This window comes from Ptychodera flava, chromosome 7 (assembly GCF_041260155.1).
Source record: "Ptychodera flava strain L36383 chromosome 7, AS_Pfla_20210202, whole genome shotgun sequence".
Taxonomy (NCBI): Eukaryota; Metazoa; Hemichordata; class Enteropneusta; family Ptychoderidae; genus Ptychodera; species Ptychodera flava.
The window spans coordinates 5175774-5197521 of NC_091934.1; the positions used below are offsets into that span (position 1 = coordinate 5175774).

Genomic DNA, 21748 nt, shown 5'->3' on the forward strand with positions numbered 1-21748 from the left:
CTGGAGATAGGAAGGGTCCTTTTTACCATAGATCGTCGAGAAAAACGAGGGTGTATGGTCTTACCCATGTTCTTACCGATATCAGTTAAGCAGAGTAACCGTGCCTAAATGTTTAGGTAACCACAAAAACATAATGGTTTCCGGTAATCTGGTGTACATAATCGGACCGCATTTTTTTTGCATTAAAAATCACACACGATTTCGCCAAATTTTCCCGAAATAAAGGTGCCGACCGACCTACCATTTTTCCGAAAGGCATGTTGAAGCAAACGCTAATTGTAAATACCAATATGAACCAGTCCGTGATCCATTATTCTATTTGCTGAAGCACTGTCTCTCCACAATTTACGGAAGGACCGTGACTGACGGCATGCCTACAGCGATCAATGTTGTATGCTATTAAGTTTATAGTGAATACCGAATTATTGGCAGTTGAAAGGTGTCCTTGAACTATGATTATATATTTTATTAATGAGGCAAACAAACTCGTTGTACTGCTTCTGTTATGAGGTGCTCTAGGATAATATTACAACTCTGGAAAAATCTTGCCATCAAAATTCCCCTGAAGTACACTAATAATTGGACATACATGCAAGTTTCAAAATGACACAATTTTTGATGCCACTGTGTAGCAGCTGTGATCCATCTCCGTCACTGTTTCTGTTTACCATAAATTAATGCAAGACAGACGCTCCAGTTAACACATGGACAAAAGCGTCAGGTTCTGTGTAAAGAGAAAAAAAAGGAGGGGAAAAACATTGGTCAAAATAAATTTACTTTCTTGCCATTCTCTCTCGTTTCATTGATATTTAAACATGCCATGTATGGCTACCTGTAGGATAACAAAAGCAATATGGCGTCACACCACATGACTACCTGTAGGATAACAAAAGCAATATGGCGTCACATCGGATATCTACAGTTTTTAAACGGAATTGATGATAACGACGTATGGCGACAATATGCGCTTGAGTCATTCAAAAGATGCTTTGTTACTGTGGTACGGTAACATTCTTGATATTGGCATGAATCACTGCATACTAGGAGATTGCATTTGTGGGTATCGGAAAAGAGTAAAGCTAAGCATTTCTTTCTCACCGACGTGTCTTTCTTGGATGAGACATGGTGGTAGAAGTAGAGACCCTTTTTAACTCGAATCGTAATGATGCTTTTAACTTGTGAACAGCAAATCTACTAGTATTTATGATTAGTTCTGTGTATTAACTCTCACGTCAAGGGCTATTTTATATTTTCTAAAAGAGCCCTTGGAATTTTTGATATTTGACAAGTCACTATCTCCAAGTGAAGGACATTGTCCACCGATCCCCCAACCCTTCTCGGTAAAAACGAATCGATAAAGAACACTGTATCGTTGTCGCGTTGTCACATAAGTTGTAGACAATACTAAATTGAATGCTGATAACGTGCTGCAAGGAACGATACCAACGCTACCAAAGAACAGCTATTGTTATAAGCAAAATATTAAATTGATGTTTCAATGTGACATATAACTTATTGTATAACGGTAGTTCTCTTTCTTGAAAATGTGGTGGCCCTGAAAAGGGCCGTTTTGTTTTGGTTTTGGTAGATTTGCTAACCGCCGAAACCGTACAGAGTACGGCCCTGGCGTTTCAGAGCATAGACCACATCCATGGCGGTGACGGTCTTTCTCTTGGCGTGCTCAGTGTAGGTGACGGCATCACGGATGACGTTCTCCAAGAAGACTTTCAATACACCACGGGTTTCTTCATAGATGAGACCAGAGATACGCTTGACACCACCACGGCGGGCCAGACGACGGATAGCTGGCTTCGTGATACCCTGGATGTTATCACGCAGAACCTTACGATGACGCTTGGCGCCTCCTTTCCCCAGACCTTTGCCTCCTTTGCCACGACCAGACATGATTGCAGTTCACAATGCAGATAAATCGTGCCTGTTCGATCAACGATATATAACCCCGTTGCGAACGCAATAAGAAACAATATACAGACATTTAAATATGAAAAACCTTGAGAAGCATTTCCCACCTTTGGAGCACAATATGTGTGCAATGCGTTCATTGGTCCTCCTTTGCATTATAATGGTGTAATTGTCCAATCAAAGACGTAGAATAAAAAGAAATACATATATTATATCTTGATGTGGATCCTCACAATGCTGCTCTATGTAAGACGACACAACGTAGAAAGTGTCGATACTCAATTGTACGGTCGCCTCTGTGTGAAGAGAAACCGAAGCCTCCATTCATTGTACATGTGGGTTAAACTCTCATCTGATAGCTGATGATTCGGGTCCTCGCATGTCGATTACTGAAGTCACAATATGCATCATTCCAAAGATATAGTTAATATTATTTTACTATTAACAATGGCGGGATTGTAGCTAAAGGAGACTCACCGAATGCTCAAACAACAAAATGAAATAATAAAATACAAAGATTTTCGTCTCTGATGGTTAGTATTTTAATGTAGAAATGTTTCAATATTTCACAATTCATCATAATCATCTAGATATTATTCATCTTACGGTCAAAAGTTGCCTTCATTTTGGAAAGTTCATTTGTGTTGTAGACACGTGATATCTGTGAATTTTCAAATCGCTGTTTCATTCTCTTCGTAAGCTTTCCCATGTCGCAACCAATGATATGAGGGTAGTTGAAGATCATGTCATTTACCGCCATGTTATTGCATTCGCCAAAGCCTGCTGACTGCACCTTTTTACCGTCAGCACCGATTGGTCCATACATGGACCATATATAGGAAAACTGTCGAATGCTATGCCACGCCAACGATGGATGGAGGGACGCCCTCAACGACCTGTACGGAAGTAGGAAAGTAAGACCATAGGGAACTGCACCGAAGTCCGCCCAGAGGTATGGGTGTCTTGTCTCAGGACAACGTTCTTCTTGCTATGGTTTATTTTATTTAATGCCAATAAAGAGTTTTACTACCTGCCTTTCTTTGCAGCTTTGGTGCATTTGTCGTATGTTAGCGCTGGTTTTTTAACGATTTCTTTTGAGGAAGAAAAGTGTTTCCTTCCCGTTGTGTTAATTTTCTTGTTTGATTCCTGCACAGTGTGGTGAATGAATTATCCGTCGCGTCTTTTCAATCTTCGGTAAATTGTATGAAAGGTCATGACCTGATCATTTTCGTTTTCACGTCCTTTGACAATCTTTAGCGAAGTTTTGTCACTGTGTTGTGTCTAGTATCTTACCAGCTTGATTGCTTGATTCGCCAAGGCAAGCAAAGGTTGTAGTAATTTAGTCTATTATCTGATGAGTTTGAGTGCCTAATTCGCCAAAGTAAGCAAGTTAAATTACTAATCTGCACCAGATTATCACCGGATTAACTTTGACAAAGTCAACAACGAACGCACCAGCAAGGTATAACACAACATAACGCCAAAGTCCAGTACATAAACTTTTATACGAGTAGACGTCTTACTTCTACCTCTAACTATGACTTTTGAAGGACAAAGTGTGAACAGATGGGGTCGTTCCAAGTTCCGGATTAAATAAAACTGGTTTATATAATAAGGCAAAGGGGCAGCCAAAGAAACAGTACACCGAAAATGCGATTAAGCTGTTTTAATATCGACTTTTTAAGTTACATATTTTTAAACTTGTTTGAAAGTGACAGAAGAACGAGATCTCAGGCAATTCGTAACCAAGCTTTCAGAGAGGTTCTGATGGACATAGAGCCCTTCGGTTGAATTCAAAGTAACCAGTGACGTCAAGCAGCAGAACATCGATATCTCTATTCTTATATCAATACAGTTTTGTGTTGGCCGGCTTCAACCGAACACAGACGTTTTATTTTCTTTCGTAAAATACAGTAATAGACATCGGATGTTCAAAATCAGCATTCGTTATCGTCTGCACATTGTAAGATCGTGACAATTATCACGTCTGAACGTTCAAGTAAAGTCAGTATGACCACTCTTCTTACCTTTTATGTTAAGTTTGAAATCCACTGATGCGAATTATTGTCAGCCAAAACTTTCATTTTTTTAGGGGTACACTGATTTATACTTCCTCGCTACACATATCAATCAGTGACAGAAACGTTTTAAATTGTTACATATCGTACCAGCAAATGAACGATTAATACCCCATCGCTATTAACTTGTTTGGTTTCAACCTAAAATTCTCAGTGGCCCGAACCAAAACCTACAGTCCATACAACACATTATGCCTCGCAGTTGTAGAGCCTCAAACAAATTTAGATTCTGGACTGAGTTAATTTTTTCGACCATCCATTTTTTGTCATTTTGTTGAATCTGTGAACATCATCGCTATCTGAAATTACAAAGCAGTTCATCTATAAGTAGGTCAAGCTTTATTACCAAGCTTACGTAACCACTTCAAAAACATCGCGTGTCTCATTTCGGCAAGGGTCATTCGTCACGTGATATGTCACCTGATTCTACAGAAACTGTCATCACTCATAAGTCACACAGAGATCAACACGTGTGAAAGAATCACCGTTTTGCATATCAATTAACTTAAAGAGTTGACCGAATGCATTATCAGTTTATGGGAAACAAAATGTGCCCTGTAATACTTTAAATAAACGCAACATTTGGATTAGATAATTTAATCGACTGAACACTTTTAAAACCACTACGACAAACAATTTTTAGTATCGCATTTTACTTCAGCCTCGAAGTTAATTACGAGTTTTGCTAATAAAACAATTTTCTCGATCATTCAGTGAGTCTGTCGAACATCTAGCTACTTACTAAATCACTAAATCAATCACTGAATCAGAGCAATCATTCAGTCCACTGATACATCTTCCAGAAGCGACGACAACAAGCAACACTTCAACTTTGGAGACAAACTAAAACAAGAACGCTGGTCAGTTGTATCGTCATTTGATGTGTAGTTCATAACACAACTGATCAATCAACTTGACGTTTTTTTGATTTTCTTGTCGTCACCCATCAAATACAATTGCAAATAATTACAGTAAGTTCATATTGACTGAGATAGCACTGGAGCTGAGTGAAGCAGAGATTAGGAAATACTGTGGAAAAATGCCGAAGGAACATCGAAACAACAAACTGTGATAATAAATACACCTTTCTTGTTTCACAGGTTTTTACAACACCGGCTAATCTTGAGTAATTGAGGTTCATGAGAATGTTTAAGTTTTAAACTTGATAAAACAACCAGTCCTTTTGAAAGGGTGAAGTGATGCAATATTAGATAGCTTGCCATTTGGCTGCTTTCACGAAAAAAACAACACGACGAACACAAAAATAAATACTTGAATGGCATCAGCCTCTTTGAGATCATCAACTGACCTCGGAATAAAAAAGTCACAATGATCATCATGACAAATATTTTTGTCAGAAATCCTTTTTCGTATCAGGTACTTTCCGAATCTTCAAATTTTAAGTCCGTATAGCTGCGAACATCCTAGAATTTTCTTTGAATAATACCCATTTAAGGCTGAAAAATTGTATAATATTGTCAAAAGTGTCAAAAGTGGCATGTAAATTCAAACGTTTTAACATCATTTAAGATTTCCCGCCATTTCAAGACTAATCATGTGACACAGACAAACGGCACAACAACAAAATTTTGGTCATCGCTTGTTGTGCATTCAAGTATATGGCATCATGTTTATTTCTTCGAAATGATCACAATTTTTATGTACAGGAAATACTGCATTTTTTGTACTTTTCCGTTGGGCGCCATTTTATTAATGCGGCACCCGTTTATTATTTAACCTGTTAAAACAAGTAGGCATGGTCCAAATCAGCGAGCAGTGATACTTCTATACACGTCCTTCACTTAGCATAATTACTCGATCCAACTTTGGTTTGAAAATAAAATCATGAAAATAATGCATATTATTTGCAGTTATTTGGGCTTTAAAAGCAACTGTAATAGGCCGATATCACACGTAAAGGCCATTGAATTAACTTAGTAAGCTGGAGAGACATACCATATGGCGATTGAAGTAATCACAGTTAACTGTCTGCCAATATGAATAGTTGTAATTTATTTCAATTGTGGATATAATGACATTACTGGACCGAGAATGGAAAGAGTTGGCTGGACGTATTTCAAGATGTTGCTTGGTCACTACCTCTCCACGGATTTACGTAGTTTCATCTTGAGTTTCATTGTCGATATAATAGCGAATTACATACGTGTATTTTCTGTACATTTGTTGTCGGAAGTACTTGTTGATTATCTGTTCACAAAATTTATTCTGAATTTCTCCTTACTGATTTATCATCATTTATTTTTCATTGACATTACATATCAGTAATCCTAGGTTAAATCACCATTTCCCCACTGTGTAATTATCTGATGTGTATCTCAGTGATGGTAACGGTTTTAAAATGGTACCACAACAAAGCTGTTTCGTTCTCACAGAAGTTTTCGACACCTGGTTCAACTAGGTTACAAAACGAATATTGTATATAGCTGTCAAGGTCTCTTTTGTGCTGTGTACCATTGAACAAATCCTACAAAGCAAAGGCACGGTGAGTATCACATTTCTGCTGTGAGGGTATTGGTCAATCTGATAATTAGTTGCAACTTTTGACGTTCTTTCTGGCGATTTTGTTCCGCAGAGAGAGAGAGAGAGAGAGAGAGAGAGAGAGAGAGAGAGAGAGAGAGAGAGAGAGAGAGAGAGAGAGAGACTGACTGGAGTATAGAATGGAAGCAACTCTGGAACGACAGCTTAAATTTGTTTTATTTAATTATTTTGTTTCGTTGGGGTAATTCTGCTACAGGATGCAGGCTTTCGTGTTTGTGCTGCTTGCTGCGTCCGCGTACAGCCTCACCGACGATGAGATTGCCAAGTTCTACAACAAGGGCACCAAAGAAAAGAACAGCGGTCTGACAGGTTATATCCTCGTGAATACAGACGGCGACAAACATACCATCTACAGTAACGGTATTCCAGACCACGACACCGGTAATTTCCCTGGTATCAATCCAAACACTGTCGGAGAGCAAGACTATGAGTTTAACATTCCTATCAATCCTACCGAAGCAGCCACCGGTGGATGTCTTCCCGAAGGCCCCATTGGTGTAGCTGCAAACGGTATCCCGTTGTACAATCCGTTCGCCGGTGGCGGAACCAACGCTGTGGAAGGACCCGATGCTGAAGATTTCGATGTATGTGATGGTCATCCCGATCCTAATGATCGTTACCATTATCATAAGATGCCGGCTTCATGCGTCTCTCCGGTGAGTCAAAATATTATATAAGGCTTTTCTAAGGCCGAAAAATATTATGTGTGTTTCCTTTAACACGTCTTTAGGAAATAGGTCAGGTCGATCATATTTTAAAAAAACAGGCATTTTGGCACATCCGTGCGGGATTTTTATAGATGCGAAAAAAACTTTTAGAATCGGAGAGTTTAAATATGACCACCATAAACAGCAATAACTTTTATATTTATAGGCTTACTTATTTTAAAGAGTTCGTGAGCTCTCGACATAGCGATTTCGTGTCAATATATGATTGGTGATTTGTACGCCAAAGTATTTATTTCAAGCTGAAGTTATGGGCAGAAGAACGAACAAATGATTGAAATATTATGAAAAATTAATGACAGGGAACATAAATGGAGGAAAATTTAACTATAATGAGTTACTAAAATTTTAATTGATAAGTTTTAATTGTAACGTTCTCGAAAGAGATTGCAGAGTTTGATAATAATTTCCCCCGTTCCTTTTGTAGTATCAACTCGGAGTACCGTCGGATATTGTAGGCGTCGCTGTCGATGGCTATGCTATTTATGGACCCATCGACGAAAATGGTGATCTTCTGACCTCCGACGACCTAGATGAATGTCACGGACGTTACGTCAACGGAGTCTACCGATATCACATGACCGAAGACTACCCATATATTATGGGATGTTTCAAGGGCGATGTGCGCAGCGACAGCGGACTCGGCAATACTAGCCGTAACTGTTACATCGCCAACGACGAGAACAACAGTAACGACCCTGACTACAATGGAGGTGGAAGCGACGGTGGCGGAGATGACGGAAGCGATCGTCCACCACCACCGCCAGGTGGCGGCATGCCTCCACCACCACCACGTGGGTAGAGGAACAATCTATCGTAGTTTTGCGAATGAAACTACAAATCGATGGTTATCATGAAATTTTAATAATAATTTCATCAATATAGGAAACTCGTTGTATTTTGAACATTACAATAAAGTCGAGCTTTCGTGAAATGAAACTTAGACTGCGTTTGTAGCTTCTTTACTGATATTTCGTAGCAGTGTGTGGTTTCATCCCATCTCCAAAAGTCAATTTCATAATCAAATCAGTTTTTAGTCAACAACAAACAAGTCAGGGTACAACATTCATGAAAGCACTCATCTCTTCGTTCACCTGCATCTTTCATCAATTTCAGATTTTCACGCAAAACGGGAACGTACTTGTCTCTGAAGTTCGCTAAGCAACATCTTTCATTGGCAAAATTTTTAAGGAGATTATTTCAACTGTGAGGAGGAAAGTTATTCAAACTATTATGATTTATCTAATGAACCTTAAAATAGTAAACCTTGACGTCAAATACAGTGGAATTCGATCGAGTGTCCGGTTTGCTTTGCAGAGCTCGACGAGTCTACATGTTGCATATCATTAGAAAAGTAAACATTTGCAACAAATTGAGTCTTTGGTGTGAGATTACAGCGCACGGCAAACGTTTCCCATACACTGTCTGGTCTACAATCACGACAGTCGTTTCAGCATGCCACTCACAATAAGCTTGACACCGCACTACACATCATCAAGGTTTTCTTTCGGGTATTTACTTTGATTTGGGAAATACAACTGACGAAATTGAACTCACTGACATATTTTTCGCGTTCGTATCTATATCACGAAGAAAGTCCTTAACATCAACGTGACTGACTCTCGGCGTTAACATTGCTTCACAAAGTGAGGAAAATTTTGAAGGCAGAGAGATGTTGCCGTCTCCTCCATGCTAACTTCACCGTTGCCGTGCATGATGCCGTCCGGGAAATTACGTGCCAAAATACCGCGAACTATTTTAGAAACACTGGATGTGTAATTTAACGGCAAAAAATGTACAGTGCTGGTGGAGAATTGCACTTGTATGTGTAAAATCGACACTTTTCTTCTAGTCTTTTTTATCTAACACCAAAGACTCAATTTGTTGCAAATGTTTACTCTGAATTATAAGCAACATGTAGACTTGTAGAGCTGTGTAAGGCAAACAGGACACTCAATCAAATTCCACTGTAACATCAAATGCCATACAATCCGAAACACAAAACAGTTCGTCAAATGCAGCGATAAAAGAGTCTTCTTCCTTGCAGTGTTTGATGTTCTTGGAGTATTGTCAGACAATTTTGAGAAATTATAACCAGGGTGGTTTTCCATGTAACTATGCAATGTTTTATCACAATTTTGAAAAATATGTCTGTACTGTTTACCCAAAGGATAAACATTTTCACAACGACTTCCATTCGCAAAACCAACAATGAACTGTAATGACATGTATGACATTTATATATGAATGCACTGTAGTGGCAGTAATATATGAAAAAAATCCTGAAAATGACTGTTGTCACTCAAAGTCTTGCTAAGTGTTGCGATGTTTTCAGTGTCTCCGTTTCCGAATCTGCCTATTTCCATTGTCATCATCATGAAACTATAGACAATATAAGATTTTAGTCCAATAAAATGGTTTCCGTTGATAATGCACTTTTTACAAAATGATTTCAGTACAAGAATATACCCAGATATAGTTGTAACGAATACTTTTCTTTGAGAATCTGAATCTAGTTTCTTAACAGAGAATTTATCAGAAATTTCAAGTTCAACTGAAGACGCATAAACCTTAAGGCACACCACATTAGTGGAGCGACGGTGGGCATACGCATACAATGGAAAAGCCGTACCCCTTCGGCTACACGATGCAGTTACACTGGTTTTATAGCGATATAAAACTGTTCATTGCAATTATGCCATGTTTGAAGACAATTGTCAGTACTGTTGACAATATGTGTGGTGCATGGTCGCAATTTTCAATCTGTATATATATCACCAGTGGTAGATCCCAGTCCTCGCAGAACATGCTTTGAGTCAATCAATACTATTGGTACAAGGCAAGTGCGCTGAATACAGTGACACCATGCAAGACATTTTGTACAAGTGTAACATCACAGAGCAAAATGATAGCTGTTCGCAACTGCCTTCCTTCATAAACAGTAGCAGAGAGTCAATGCTTCCTTGTAACATTTTATTATTTTCCTTTCATCACATCACCATGACAACTCAAAGCCGTCCCTCCCCCATCTCCCTCTTATCAGAACAAAATGCTTCTCCGAGAGCCTTTCCCCCTCCATACGCCGTATTACTTTGTCTCTCCTCAGCAACCGAATCTTGATCCTTGCCGATTTTTCCCGAACCGCCTGTTGAGTAAAATAATGCAACCTTCCAGCTGATTATAAAAAAATCCTGCCCATCCATTGCTCGCCTGTTAAAATGCAAAAAATGCTGCTTCTCGAAAACGTTTTACGAAATTTCCCTTTTCTATGGACAACTTCGTTGGCTGCCCCTTACACCTGATGACCATCTTAAGCAATTCATAATCTTATTTATTTGTTTTTAATATTAATAATATTATCCAAACTGATTGATCTGATGAAATGTAGTCAAAGTTCATGGGAACCCATTCGAGTGACATCACCTGACTTCCGGGCAAAGGTCATTTAATCGGTAATACCACGTATACTTTATCTCAGTAAACGGTCTATTTTGTCTTCATAATTATATTGATAGAATGGTCACGTGACAGGTCACCTGTCACACATCTTGAGGTCTTCACCATAGAAGTTCTCTATACTCAGAAGTTGTACGAATTTTGCCATGTCATGGGAGCTTAAGACGTTCCGGTCAGAAACAGATCAGTATAACATTTTTATTATTTCCTGTTTAGCCGAGAAAGCCAAGATGTGTGTCTTTGATTGAATTATTGACATTTGGTCCTTGGCCACATTGCCTGTCTCCTCCAGCCTGTAAAAATATATGTACATGGTGAAAATTTACTCAGATTTGGAGAAAACGTGAGATACAAGTTTGAAATCTGGCATTTTGCAAAATCTAATTGAATTCGAAGTCGCCGGAATACAATATAAAAACGAGATACACAGAAGTAAAAACAGAACGTAAAAACATATTGGTCAGAAGAAGAAGATACTCGATAAAAAGAAAGTATAAGAAGTGATATATGCCTTATAAACCCTACCGGCTCCAAGTAGAAGACACATAAAATGGAAGATTAAAATAAACAACGAAAGATAGCAACAAATGTAATTTAAAACCCTAGTTACAACATGACTTTTTTAGTTTTAATGCCGTTAGGCGAACAAGCGCCACAGTTCCCTAATTTGAAAACACAAGACCAAAATTGTCAAAAATTAACTAAAAACTTTCAGCACTAGCGAAATGAAATTCATAATTGTTCATTTGTCTGAATCATTGGAGATGAGACATTTATATTTCAGTGCAGTATATACAGTGGAAGACAAATCAGGAATCGTCTACTTCACAATTAGAATTGGAAAACCCTGTAAGTTGAACTATAGACAGCCACTTCTACTGTCTATGTTGGAATAGAGGGGCTAACACATCCGACGTCGTCAGTTATGAACGCTCTATGTCAACAAGTTTCGTAATCTCAACCAATAATGTTGACTCAATTTCACATCGTATCTGCCTACCACATCGGGCAAAGTCGCCGATTATGTTCTATTTTTGTCATCTAAGGGAACAGTGACACCTGTGGTGGAGTATGTTTATGTCAGGTTGCATATAAGAAGAAAATTATCATTGAGTAAAACAGTTCAATCCAATCTGAGTTTGGGAGCATAGGGGACAAGGTGAGTCGTTTTTGAAGATTTGGATAAGTTTCTTACAACATATGCCTTCGTCAAATTTTTCTAAATTTCTCCAACTTAAGCTTTCTTGTGTATCTTCCAATTAGACATGTACCTCAAAAGTGACATCTCAAGTCAGTGAATTCTTGGTAGAAAATGTACCATCTTCAAATGTCAAGTGTGTGAGAGAGAGAGAGAGAGAGAGAGAGAGAGAGAGAGAGAGAGAGAGAGAGAGAGAGAGAGAGAGATTTCTGTAGCATGCAGCATATACAATAGAAACTGGCGAATTCCCATGTGTCATGTACACATTCGTTACACAGGGACCGTTCCAAGATGATGAGAGTTGTCATTTATGTGCTGCTTGCTGCGTCCGCGTACGCCCTCACCGACGATGAGATTGCTCAGTTCTACAACAAGGGCACCAAAGAAAAGAACAGCGGTTTAACTGGCTTTATCCTCGTGAACACAGACGGCGACAAACACACCATCTACAGTAACGGTATTCCAGACCACGACACCGGTAATTTCCCTGGTATCAATCCAAACACTGTCGGAGAGCAAGACTATGAGTTTAACATTCCTGTCAATCCTACCGAAGCAGCCACCGGTGGATGTCTTCCCGGGGGACCGATTGCAATGACTGTCAACGGTGTACCGCTCTTCAGCCCCTTTGCTAGCAGTGGATTGAACGCCGTGGAAGGAGACGATGCTGAAACGTTCGATGTCTGCGATGGCCATCCCGATCCCAACGACCGTTACCATTATCATAAGATGCCGGCTTCATGCGTCGCTCCGGTATGTTTTGAATTTACAACTTCTTATCTTTATCAAACGTAATATTGTCTCGTGCAATTGCTAGTTTGTTCTGAGTATGATCACAGTTACACCTATATAAATTTCAAATAATTATTTCATTACGGATGATTAACGTTAAAATCACACAGTCTGAACAAAGGCCCTGTCGATCGATTACCATACCGGAGAGTGCAACAGTCCCGGCTGTTTCCCGGGCTTAGTAATGATATAGTATCGCCCGACAATTTTTACTCATCTTGAAGACGATTGAATCGATATTGGGTAATTCGATGCGTTGAAGAATACTGCATAAATTTTGTCTTGAAAACATAAAGAAATCTTTAAGGTAGAATGCATCTCAAATGTATTTGGACTCCAAACATTCACAATTCTTTTCTGATCTACTACTTGTGGGAGCTCATTTTAAAGCTCCCGGTGTACGAAACATTTCCACCATCCTAGACTTTCGAAAATCCAAAATTTTATTTTTCTTGATTGAGTTAACACAAGGATGGCAGCCATTTTGAAATTCAAATATCGGTAAACCTTGGATGCTTTGTTTGTATAGTACCAAAATTTAACCAAAATGACCCCTATTTTTATTCTTGATTTTGAAAAAGAATGGTCGAAAGATTCTTTGAGGAAAGTTTGAGCAAAAGTTTAAGTCGTTCACTATCGAGGCACTCACGTTATCAGTGAAGGTGCCATCTTCTCTCATTCTTTAAAACTATGAAGAAACACATAGTAGTTCAAATCGTTTTCCCCTTTCGCAATTACTTTCGAAGTTCCATTTCCATTTTATTTTCTGGATGAATGAATCTTATGTACCTGTCAATAGTCTAATACTTCCATATTGATTTTGCAATTCTGATGTACATATTGTAAATCATGTATCATATGTGTAATAAGCGCCTCCTGCATTTCAAACAAAAATAGCTGCTTTGATATACAACTTTTTGCAAATATTGTTGAGTAATAAACGGAATCATAAACTCAATGAAGTAATTTCTATAGAAGGCAACAATGGTCGCAATGGTCTCGCTTCAGTTAAAATATCGAACTGGTGAGGTTGAAAATAGCCGATTGAAAGTAATGTCTTTTGATTGCGGCGCGGATGTTCAGATTCTTCTTCAGAAATGTTATCAAAACTCGCTGTGAAAACACGTTTGTTCGAAATGTAAGGACCGAACTTCCCGGCAGTCGCAGATAGATGACGAAATGGCCGAGAGGCGCGCATTTTCACCAATGACGTTATTGTAAGAGCTTTATGTGAATGTCATTTGAAATTTTGTGATTTGACGGCATGCCTTCGCGAGGTAATTCAATGTAATTTCAACGGACTGGCCTTTTTGCAACGTGTCTTGAAAGTGCCAATAGCAGGAGTGCGTTGATCGGCGTAATCATGTCGAATCCAAGAGATGAACTCACGATCCTAAAGTGGCGAGTACGCCGACAAAAACATGCAGTAGTTTGCTTTTCATTAAATGTAGATCGGGAATTCCAGGTGTTTCTTTGTCGGAATGCCTCCTTCACATATAGTGCTTCACCCGTAAAAGGTCATCCTTATTTTCTCTCAATTTTTTTTTTCAAAGCGAAAGATTCTCGCTAGGCAACCATTTAATTGGCTTTTTGATTGCTCATCTCCAGTACCAACTCGGAGTACCGTCGGATATTGTCGGTGTCGCACTCGATGGCTATGCTATTTATGGACCCATCGACGAAAATGGTGATCTTCTGACCTCCGACGACCTAGATGAATGTCATGGACGTTACGTCAACGGTGTCTACCGGTATCACATGACCGAAGACTATCCATATATTATGGGATGTTTCAAGGGCGAAACGCGCAGTGACAGCGGACTCGGCAACACAAGTCGGGAATGTTACATCGCCAACGACGAAAATAATAGTAACGACCCTAACTACGGAGGCGGTGACGGCGGTGGGGATGATGGAGGCAATAAGCCACCACCACACCACGGTCACCCACCACCACATCGTGGATAGAGAAACAATCCCTATCTCATTATAAGGCAAAAAACTGAGAGGGAATGTTAAATTGTCTTTGAATGATTGTGTGTGAATGCCCGATTATTTCAATAAAAGACAGCAACATTAAATACTTGTCACCCTATCGTGAATTCAAAACGGCAACGACGACAAAAACGACTTGAACCAAGTGTAGCTTTTTAATGTGATTTTGACAAGTTATCATCTGAATGCTTTTGTAGTGAACGACATTGGTTCCTGAATCTTGAACAGAGTATATCAACTGTGCGATACAATATGATTACTGGTTTAATCTACGAGTATCGCTCTTTTATTTTGGGTTAAAATTATGTCTCAGCGCACACGTTAAACGAGTTAAATTTGGCCTAATCGTGAACGAAAACGCGTCATGTCGCTCCTTTCACAGTAATGACAATATGGACGAAATCGGAAAAAAATTACACTGTAATATTTTTACTATTGTCGACGCTGCCGTAGAGGGCGTGCAATTGTGCTGGAACAATACGCAGCCCAGAGTATCCTACCTGCTGTCCTTGATATATCGGTATTACTCTGAATAAAAAGGGAGGGAGTTTGCCGCAATTCCGAGTATTGCCGTTATTCGAAACAAAGGAAATAACTTTGACCAGCCTGTTTCGAGGCAGCAGAAACATAGGCGTTTCATCGGATACATAGTGATATAAATATGGTGTTCAAGCATTGCGACAAAGGTGGCACCTACACCTGTGTACCAAACTTAAGATGGACCAACACTTATTTACATCCACTTTTTTCATATATTTTATTTGATCAATTGATTGGTGACTGTCTGCAGCTAACGGTATCTTAACGGCTAAGCGAAAAGCCCTGCTCGATAAAGTGAGGCCGATCAAAATGGGTAATGATGTGAACTTCTCCAAATGTATTATGTATTGCCAAGCATTTGACCTCGATGGTGACCAAACACATGTACAGCACTCGTCTTTGGACACGAACTCAAAAACATCTATCAGCACCAAAGTGTTGCTTTTTGAAAAGAAAATTAGCACTGATCGGGAAAACGCCAGATCGAAGACATTAATCTAGTGTCACGTGCTTCATTCCTAAAAATCTGGCGATAATCCTGTCGTATGAGTCCAACTGATTAACTGTTCAATTGCTTATCAAATACGCAAATATGCATACAATTTGTCGATGACTTCAAAGGAAAACTGCTCAATTGATTATACTAGAACGTGACTTGCACCATAATATGAATCGAGGAACAATAAATGCAATAACGAAGAGAAGAGGCATAAATTACAAGTAAGGACAACGAACACTATGACCATTATTTGTGTTTGAAAGAGTTTATTCAAAGAGCCCGGATGTCTGACAAATGCTACTCTAAGCAACATCAAATCCAGGGTTCAAGTGTCCTTCCTCGTGTGACATGTGTTGTACACTTCTGCATTTTTGGTCTGGAATAAAGCTAACAGCCTTGCTTGGGATTTCACATTCAAATTTGATAGCCTGTTGAAACGTGTGACGGACGAAGGATTGTCTTTGGAAACTAGCACCTGTTGGGTAAAAAAACTGATATCCACTAATGCGTATGGTATTTTGTCGCAGACAAATTGACAATATTTTAAGTCCATAATACCTCAAAAATAACTAAAGCAGTATTCCGTATTGTGACGTTGACATAATTTTCTTATATTTTAATAGCGTAGGGAAAAGGTTGGTTGCTGATTTGTGTAGGATATTTATAAATGGTTTACTGAGGCACTCCGTTTTTCTCTCTGTGGTTCTTCATTGCATGGGCCATCCAGTCGAGCTGAGCTAACAGACGATCGGCCCCCTTCTCCATGTGGTCGTTCTTCGGTACCCCATCCTCGTCGAAAGCTTCATGAACACGTGGAATGGCGAAGATATTGGACACAGATATGCAACCCAACTCACCAAGCAAGGCACGAAGCTGCATGGCCGCTCTTATCCCGCCAAACATACCTGTGTGATTGAGGACGAGGTGTGAGTTCACAAAACAACCGGAAAATTGTCGTCTGTGTGAGCTTTTGATCGATGCGAATCAAGACAAACCCCATAAAACATTTTAATCCAAGGTTGTACATATCCATCATGACCAATTTGTTTTATCAGTTTCAGTTTGTGCTCTTGAATAACGCTGTTTTACTTTTTTCTAAAACCTGATGACATGTCGGACAGTCCTACATTAACCAAATCTCTCATGGTGAAAGAGAGGGAGTTTAAATTTGTACAGCTGTTACCTGGACTTTTATCTGATGAAAGAAAATTTCCGACTCAGTAGAAAGTGAAAATGTCGGTATAAAAATCTTGAAAAGTTTTTATGAGAATAAAACCGTCCGACTATCATTTCCTTCAAAATCTATTCCACAGTTTTAAGTTTCGGCAAATCTCCTTCGTCTTAACACTCGTCTACACTACTTCTACTTAGTATACATATGAATAAGACATGTGTTCACTTGTTAAGTGTTGAAATCTATTAGAAAGCGTTTGCATCGTGTGTTCGGCGAGAAATTTGGGATACATGATCCTAGCACTAGCGAACGTTGGATCTCTGATAGACCTCACAGAAAGATTATTTATTTGAAAAAAACGAGATAAAAGAAAAAAGGAGATTGTTTGTACTCTTCTCTTTGAAATACTTTCCATTCAGTTTGGAAATGCATAATTTTGTTTGGCTTCTACCAATACACGAAATGTAAGAATTTATTGAAATACAACGCACAACTTCTTTGTCAATACATCCAAAGCGTTGTTTGATGCAGGAGAAATGCAAAAGCGAAACTTTTGCCATCGTTTTTAAAGCAAGCGATAGTACAAGACTAATTTTCGGATTATTTTGATAACCCCAACTCAAGGAAATGACTGACATTGTCAAAAGCGCTCACTCACCCATGGAATAGCAGACAATACCACTTGGTTTGAATCCATAGCTCTTCAGAGGGAAGTGATCCATGGTATTAGACAAAGGTGGTGGAATACTGTTATTGTATTCTCCACTGACGATCACAAACGCATCTGCTTCTTGAACTATCTTGTCGCATTCTATTAACTTAGCAGGTGCTTCAGAACGATCCTTGTAGAATTGTAGTGGTTTCTTTAACAACGGAAAGTCCAACTCAAGAGGATCTGTGCAGTAAAAATAATAAATAAATAAATAAATAAATAAATAAATAATCATAGTAATACTAATGATAATAATATTGGGATAGAATCTACCTCGGGAGCAGATATTCGGACTCTCAAACTTCTACAATACAATTTTGTTCTACAGTTTATGGCAATTCATTGTGAAACTCAAGAGCAAATAAAATTGTCACGGACCTATTTTTGTGGAAATCGATTTGACTCATAAAGATAACACAGGGACGACAGCCACTTTGATTTTTAGAGCCGAGAAATACTGCGTAATTTGTTCGTCTGGTACAAAATTTTGCCCGGTAGCCACTAATTCTTACTTTTTGCTTCGAAATGGAATCGTTTGCAGTTTCCTTTCAGAAAGTTTGAGCAAAATGATTTTCAATTTCGGGACGCGTACAGCCGTAGAACGTCTTCGATTTCATCGCCTTTGGAGACTAACAAGTAGAGATTTTCGGAATATTTCGAAAAGTTCACTGGGGAGCTTCGTGTCTGCAGTCTGTGCGACTTAAGAATAAGCTTATATTTTGTTAACATTATTTCAACGGGGAGGAATGCACAAAGGTCATGCAACTTTACTTGCTTTCGTGTGTCAACGGTCACGACATCTGTACCAAACTTTTGTACCTTCAGGCCTATGTAATATATCAGTCATTATTATTACTTTGCTCGAATGCTACCAACATCTCACCTCTTTCCTCTGCTTGATTGAATTCAACCCCTAGCATTTCGAGTTCTGTTTTTTTTTTCTACGTGTGCACGACAAATTTGCCGGACGATTATTTGCGTACTCTGTAGGATATGTACGTATATTCTAAGTAATGTGCTTGTTGCTGTTATGATTTATTTCTTATTTCTAATTATATCATCTGAATCACAAGATGTACTGCAATTCTGGAGGGCATTGCGAGCATACAGGACTGACGAGTATATCGCAGGACTAGCTGTATACTAACCCTTGCATTCTATGCCGAAAAGATCAAATATCTTCCAAGAAACTTGATTTGCGCACTGTAAAACTTTTACAATACACGCACAGTTTTATTTGCCCACCACTTGTTGGGGATAATTCTGAAGCTCATAGACTAAATAATGTTTCGACCGGTTTATTTATGTGAAAATCGAAAATTGTGTCTTTCCCATAGAGTTCAAACAGAAATGGCGGCCATTTTGATTTTCAAGTGTCGCAAAATATCGGGTATTTTCTTTCTCTAAACCCAAAATTTTGCACTGTGACCTCTGATTTTTATTCTTGGTTTCGAAAACGGTGGTTTAAAGTGTCAGGAGGAAAGTTTGGGCAAAAGTTCAACTCTATCACTATCGAGACACGTACTATCTTAATAGCTATCAAATCTCTCTATGATGGAGATGTCCTTCATAGATATCATCTGATCATTTCATGTGCTAATAAATCATTCACTGACATATGCCCTTGAATTAGTCTTTTTGAAATACCCTGGGAATAATATGTCTGATGCGTGGACTCACTCGGTTTTGCAGCAGTCATTGGGATAACCGCTAGGTCAGGATAAAAAAGTTTAGAGCAAAGTGAGGTTGTAACGATTCAAGTATAATCTCTACAGTTTAATAGATCGATAGCAGCAAGTAAGGCCAATTTTAATGGAAGAGTGGCATTGCAAATGATGTTTTAGTCCTCCTATTGTTCCCAGGAAGCTTCCACATCAAGTTCTATTCATATTTGACATTTAGATCAACACAGTCGCCACCAAACGTCAAGGGATGGACCATTACACTACATGACTCGATGAGGCTGTAATCGGACTGAGAATATGTAGTTTTCGCTTTTCGTGATTTGCCGAAATTTGTTTCGTTTTCGGAATAGAAGATCGTGTCAGCCTGACTTTCTTAAAGGATTCCTCTTCCCCCGTTAACATCTTCTTGGCAAACCAGTAGTTTTGAAAATGTTCTCGGCCTAACTGACCTATATTTTCCCCTATCTATCATCAAACACACACCAAGGTCTAGTTGCGCACTCCTCCATGCATAGGCCTATATGTTGTATTGTTGACTGTAGAAGTTATCATGATAGGAGGCGACGAAGTTAACTTTAGGCCTATTTATTACAATTTTAAAAATCTGCTGTACCACTCTATCAGATGTAAAATCGTCATTTGTGCGGTGCGTCCGTTCTGTTAGACTGCAGTAATCTTTGGCACACACCTGGCTAAAAGCCAAACATGACGAAAACAACGAGCACCAGGAAGTAACATAGTACTCAAACACCTGTAATGGCGTTGAAACTAAGAATTTTCAGGGGCCTAGGTATGCCTTTGTTTACAGCACATATCCTCCATCGCTCGCATTCAGAAATATTTATTGCTTGCGCTGCTATTATTTATGGCAGCCCATGAGCGCCTGTGCTGTGGTACCGTCGTGCCATACAGCACGTCCTTGTTACTAGTAAATCGCCCGAAATTACGTAATAGTTAGGTTAAAAGAGACCATGGGTGTGTTTTCTGTACGACGTAATTATTCTCTTTGCAGTGTCTATAAGTGGGGCCTCTTCCGGCCAGACACTGACGGTTCGGTATGGGATATGCCAGACTGGCATTTTTTTTCGTCCAGATTGAGTGGGCGTGGTCGCAGCGTCACAACACAGTAGGCCTAAAGCGTACAATTGCATTGGCGTGGTGGCAGTGTCACCACACTTTCAACCGAAGATCTGCTGATCTATGACATTTACAGAATACTATTACACTGGCTGTCAGTGCACGAATTCATGCAGTTGACTTTGACATACGTCACTAGTGACTCTACGATTTTGTGCAAAATAGCTTTCAGAGATGACGTCACCACAGTTGCTTACACGGTCCTAAGGGCATCAAATTGTCAGTCTTCACCTAAATAACAAATTTATGGTCATCCTACATAATTCATATAAGAGGCTATGAGCGTTACTCACAGGCTATGAGCGTTACTCACAGTGTCTGAATCAGTATCAGTTTTACAACCACGGCACGGTTGTATTAAGTGTGGATGTGTATGTGGTATGCCCGATGGTGAGAAATGCGCTCGAATTCCTCAAATGCGGTATAATAACTTCATTTGTCACGGTGTAGCATTGCAAGAGCTAGTATAGAAGAAGACAGTGTGTATGCAAGCTTCGGATATTTGTAAGGGATATTCAAATTAAATTGATCGACAGTTTCGTCGCTCGTGTGCACCGAACACAATCAGTGATACACTGTACTGAAATGTACAAGATTCACTTACCAAACAGTGTGACTTGGTGTCCGGTCTTTTCAAGCTTGTTCTTCATAAACTTGGCTACCCTGAGACCGTTTCGTCCATCACGGACAGTACCCAGGAATAACACTATCTTCAGACCATCTCCGGTAGCCATGCTCACAGTGGTGTTGTGTTGTCAGACAGAATAAATGGAATAAGTAGGTCACAGCTGCATGACTCGCTTTAAATGAAAGCGTGTTTTCCCCGGGGGCGCTACTCTGTGTTGCATTGTAACTTGATCAGCGAAAACAGCCCCAACAGATCAACACACATGGAACGTATAGGGAAGTCGCCCCCGAAAGCTCACTTTGACATACACGGGCAACAATAAAAAAGGCCTCAGTAAATTTCTCTATGTAGGAGCCCCCGATTGATTACCTTCATTTACGGTTGCAACTTAGGTTTAATTATTTATTGTTGTTTGTTTACCTCCGTATTCTCACAAAATATATAAACAATCAAACAGGGCTAAGTTTTTACTGAAATGTACTGATTTTCAAAAGGGGTGTGACACCCCTGTCATGCCGCTTACATTGCTTTATGTCTCAGCCACCTTAGGCGCATTTTAAAGATCTTTGCTAAAACTGATCCTCAGCTACAAAACCTGACCTCCTCCGCCTGAAATCCCGAATTGATGCCAAAAGCTAGCACCCCGA

General features: G+C 39.3%; 4 protein-coding genes across 5 annotated transcripts; 2 read left to right on the forward strand and 2 right to left on the reverse strand.

Annotated features, from left to right (window-relative positions):
* Positions 1-335: 335 nt before the first annotated feature.
* Positions 336-1907, reverse strand: LOC139136075 (histone H4). Its single transcript, XM_070703862.1, has one exon. It carries the CDS (start codon positions 1903-1905, stop codon positions 1594-1596), a length of 312 nt encoding a protein of 103 aa, XP_070559963.1. The 5' UTR covers positions 1906-1907; the 3' UTR covers positions 336-1593.
* A 4014-nt stretch (positions 1908-5921) lies between these two features.
* Positions 5922-8165, forward strand: LOC139136076 (uncharacterized). Of its 2 annotated transcripts, XM_070703864.1 has the most exons (3): positions 5922-6504; positions 6757-7216; positions 7713-8165. In XM_070703864.1, the coding sequence occupies exons 2-3, from the start codon at positions 6758-6760 to the stop codon at positions 8085-8087; spliced, it is 834 nt and encodes a 277-aa protein (XP_070559965.1). In that variant the 5' UTR covers positions 5922-6504; position 6757; the 3' UTR covers positions 8088-8165. The 2 variants fall into 2 exon arrangements, with proteins under 2 accessions (XP_070559965.1, XP_070559964.1); XM_070703863.1 differs by lacking the exon at positions 5922-6504 and having other exon boundaries at positions 6745-7216.
* A 3658-nt stretch (positions 8166-11823) lies between these two features.
* Positions 11824-16241, forward strand: LOC139136628 (uncharacterized). Its single transcript, XM_070704401.1, has 3 exons — positions 11824-11900; positions 12218-12692; positions 14340-16241. Exons 2-3 carry the CDS (start codon positions 12231-12233, stop codon positions 14697-14699), a joined length of 822 nt encoding a protein of 273 aa, XP_070560502.1. The 5' UTR covers positions 11824-11900; positions 12218-12230; the 3' UTR covers positions 14700-16241.
* Positions 16012-21307, reverse strand: LOC139136629 (quinone reductase-like). Its single transcript, XM_070704403.1, has 3 exons — positions 21078-21307; positions 17598-17834; positions 16012-16670 (listed from the first exon to the last, which is right to left on the reverse strand). Exons 1-3 carry the CDS (start codon positions 21205-21207, stop codon positions 16438-16440), a joined length of 600 nt encoding a protein of 199 aa, XP_070560504.1. The 5' UTR covers positions 21208-21307; the 3' UTR covers positions 16012-16437.
* Positions 21308-21748: the final 441 nt, after the last annotated feature.

Coding starts and splice junctions, on each gene's coding strand:
- LOC139136075 (XM_070703862.1), bottom strand. CDS start 1,905: ATGTCTGGTCGTGGCAAAGGAGGCAAAGGTCTGGGGAAAGGAGGCGCC.
- LOC139136076 (XM_070703864.1), top strand. CDS start 6,758: ATGCAGGCTTTCGTGTTTGTGCTGCTTGCTGCGTCCGCGTACAGCCTC. Junction 7,217..7,712: donor CGGCTTCATGCGTCTCTCCG/GTGAGTCAAAAT, acceptor TTCCTTTTGTAG/TATCAACTCGGAGTACCGTC.
- LOC139136628 (XM_070704401.1), top strand. CDS start 12,231: ATGATGAGAGTTGTCATTTATGTGCTGCTTGCTGCGTCCGCGTACGCC. Junction 12,693..14,339: donor CGGCTTCATGCGTCGCTCCG/GTATGTTTTGAA, acceptor GCTCATCTCCAG/TACCAACTCGGAGTACCGTC.
- LOC139136629 (XM_070704403.1), bottom strand. CDS start 21,207: ATGGCTACCGGAGATGGTCTGAAGATAGTGTTATTCCTGGGTACTGTC. Junction 17,835..21,077: donor ACACCAAGTCACACTGTTTG/GTAAGTGAATCT, acceptor TTTACTGCACAG/ATCCTCTTGAGTTGGACTTT. Junction 16,671..17,597: donor TATTGTCTGCTATTCCATGG/GTGAGTGAGCGC, acceptor TCAATCACACAG/GTATGTTTGGCGGGATAAGA.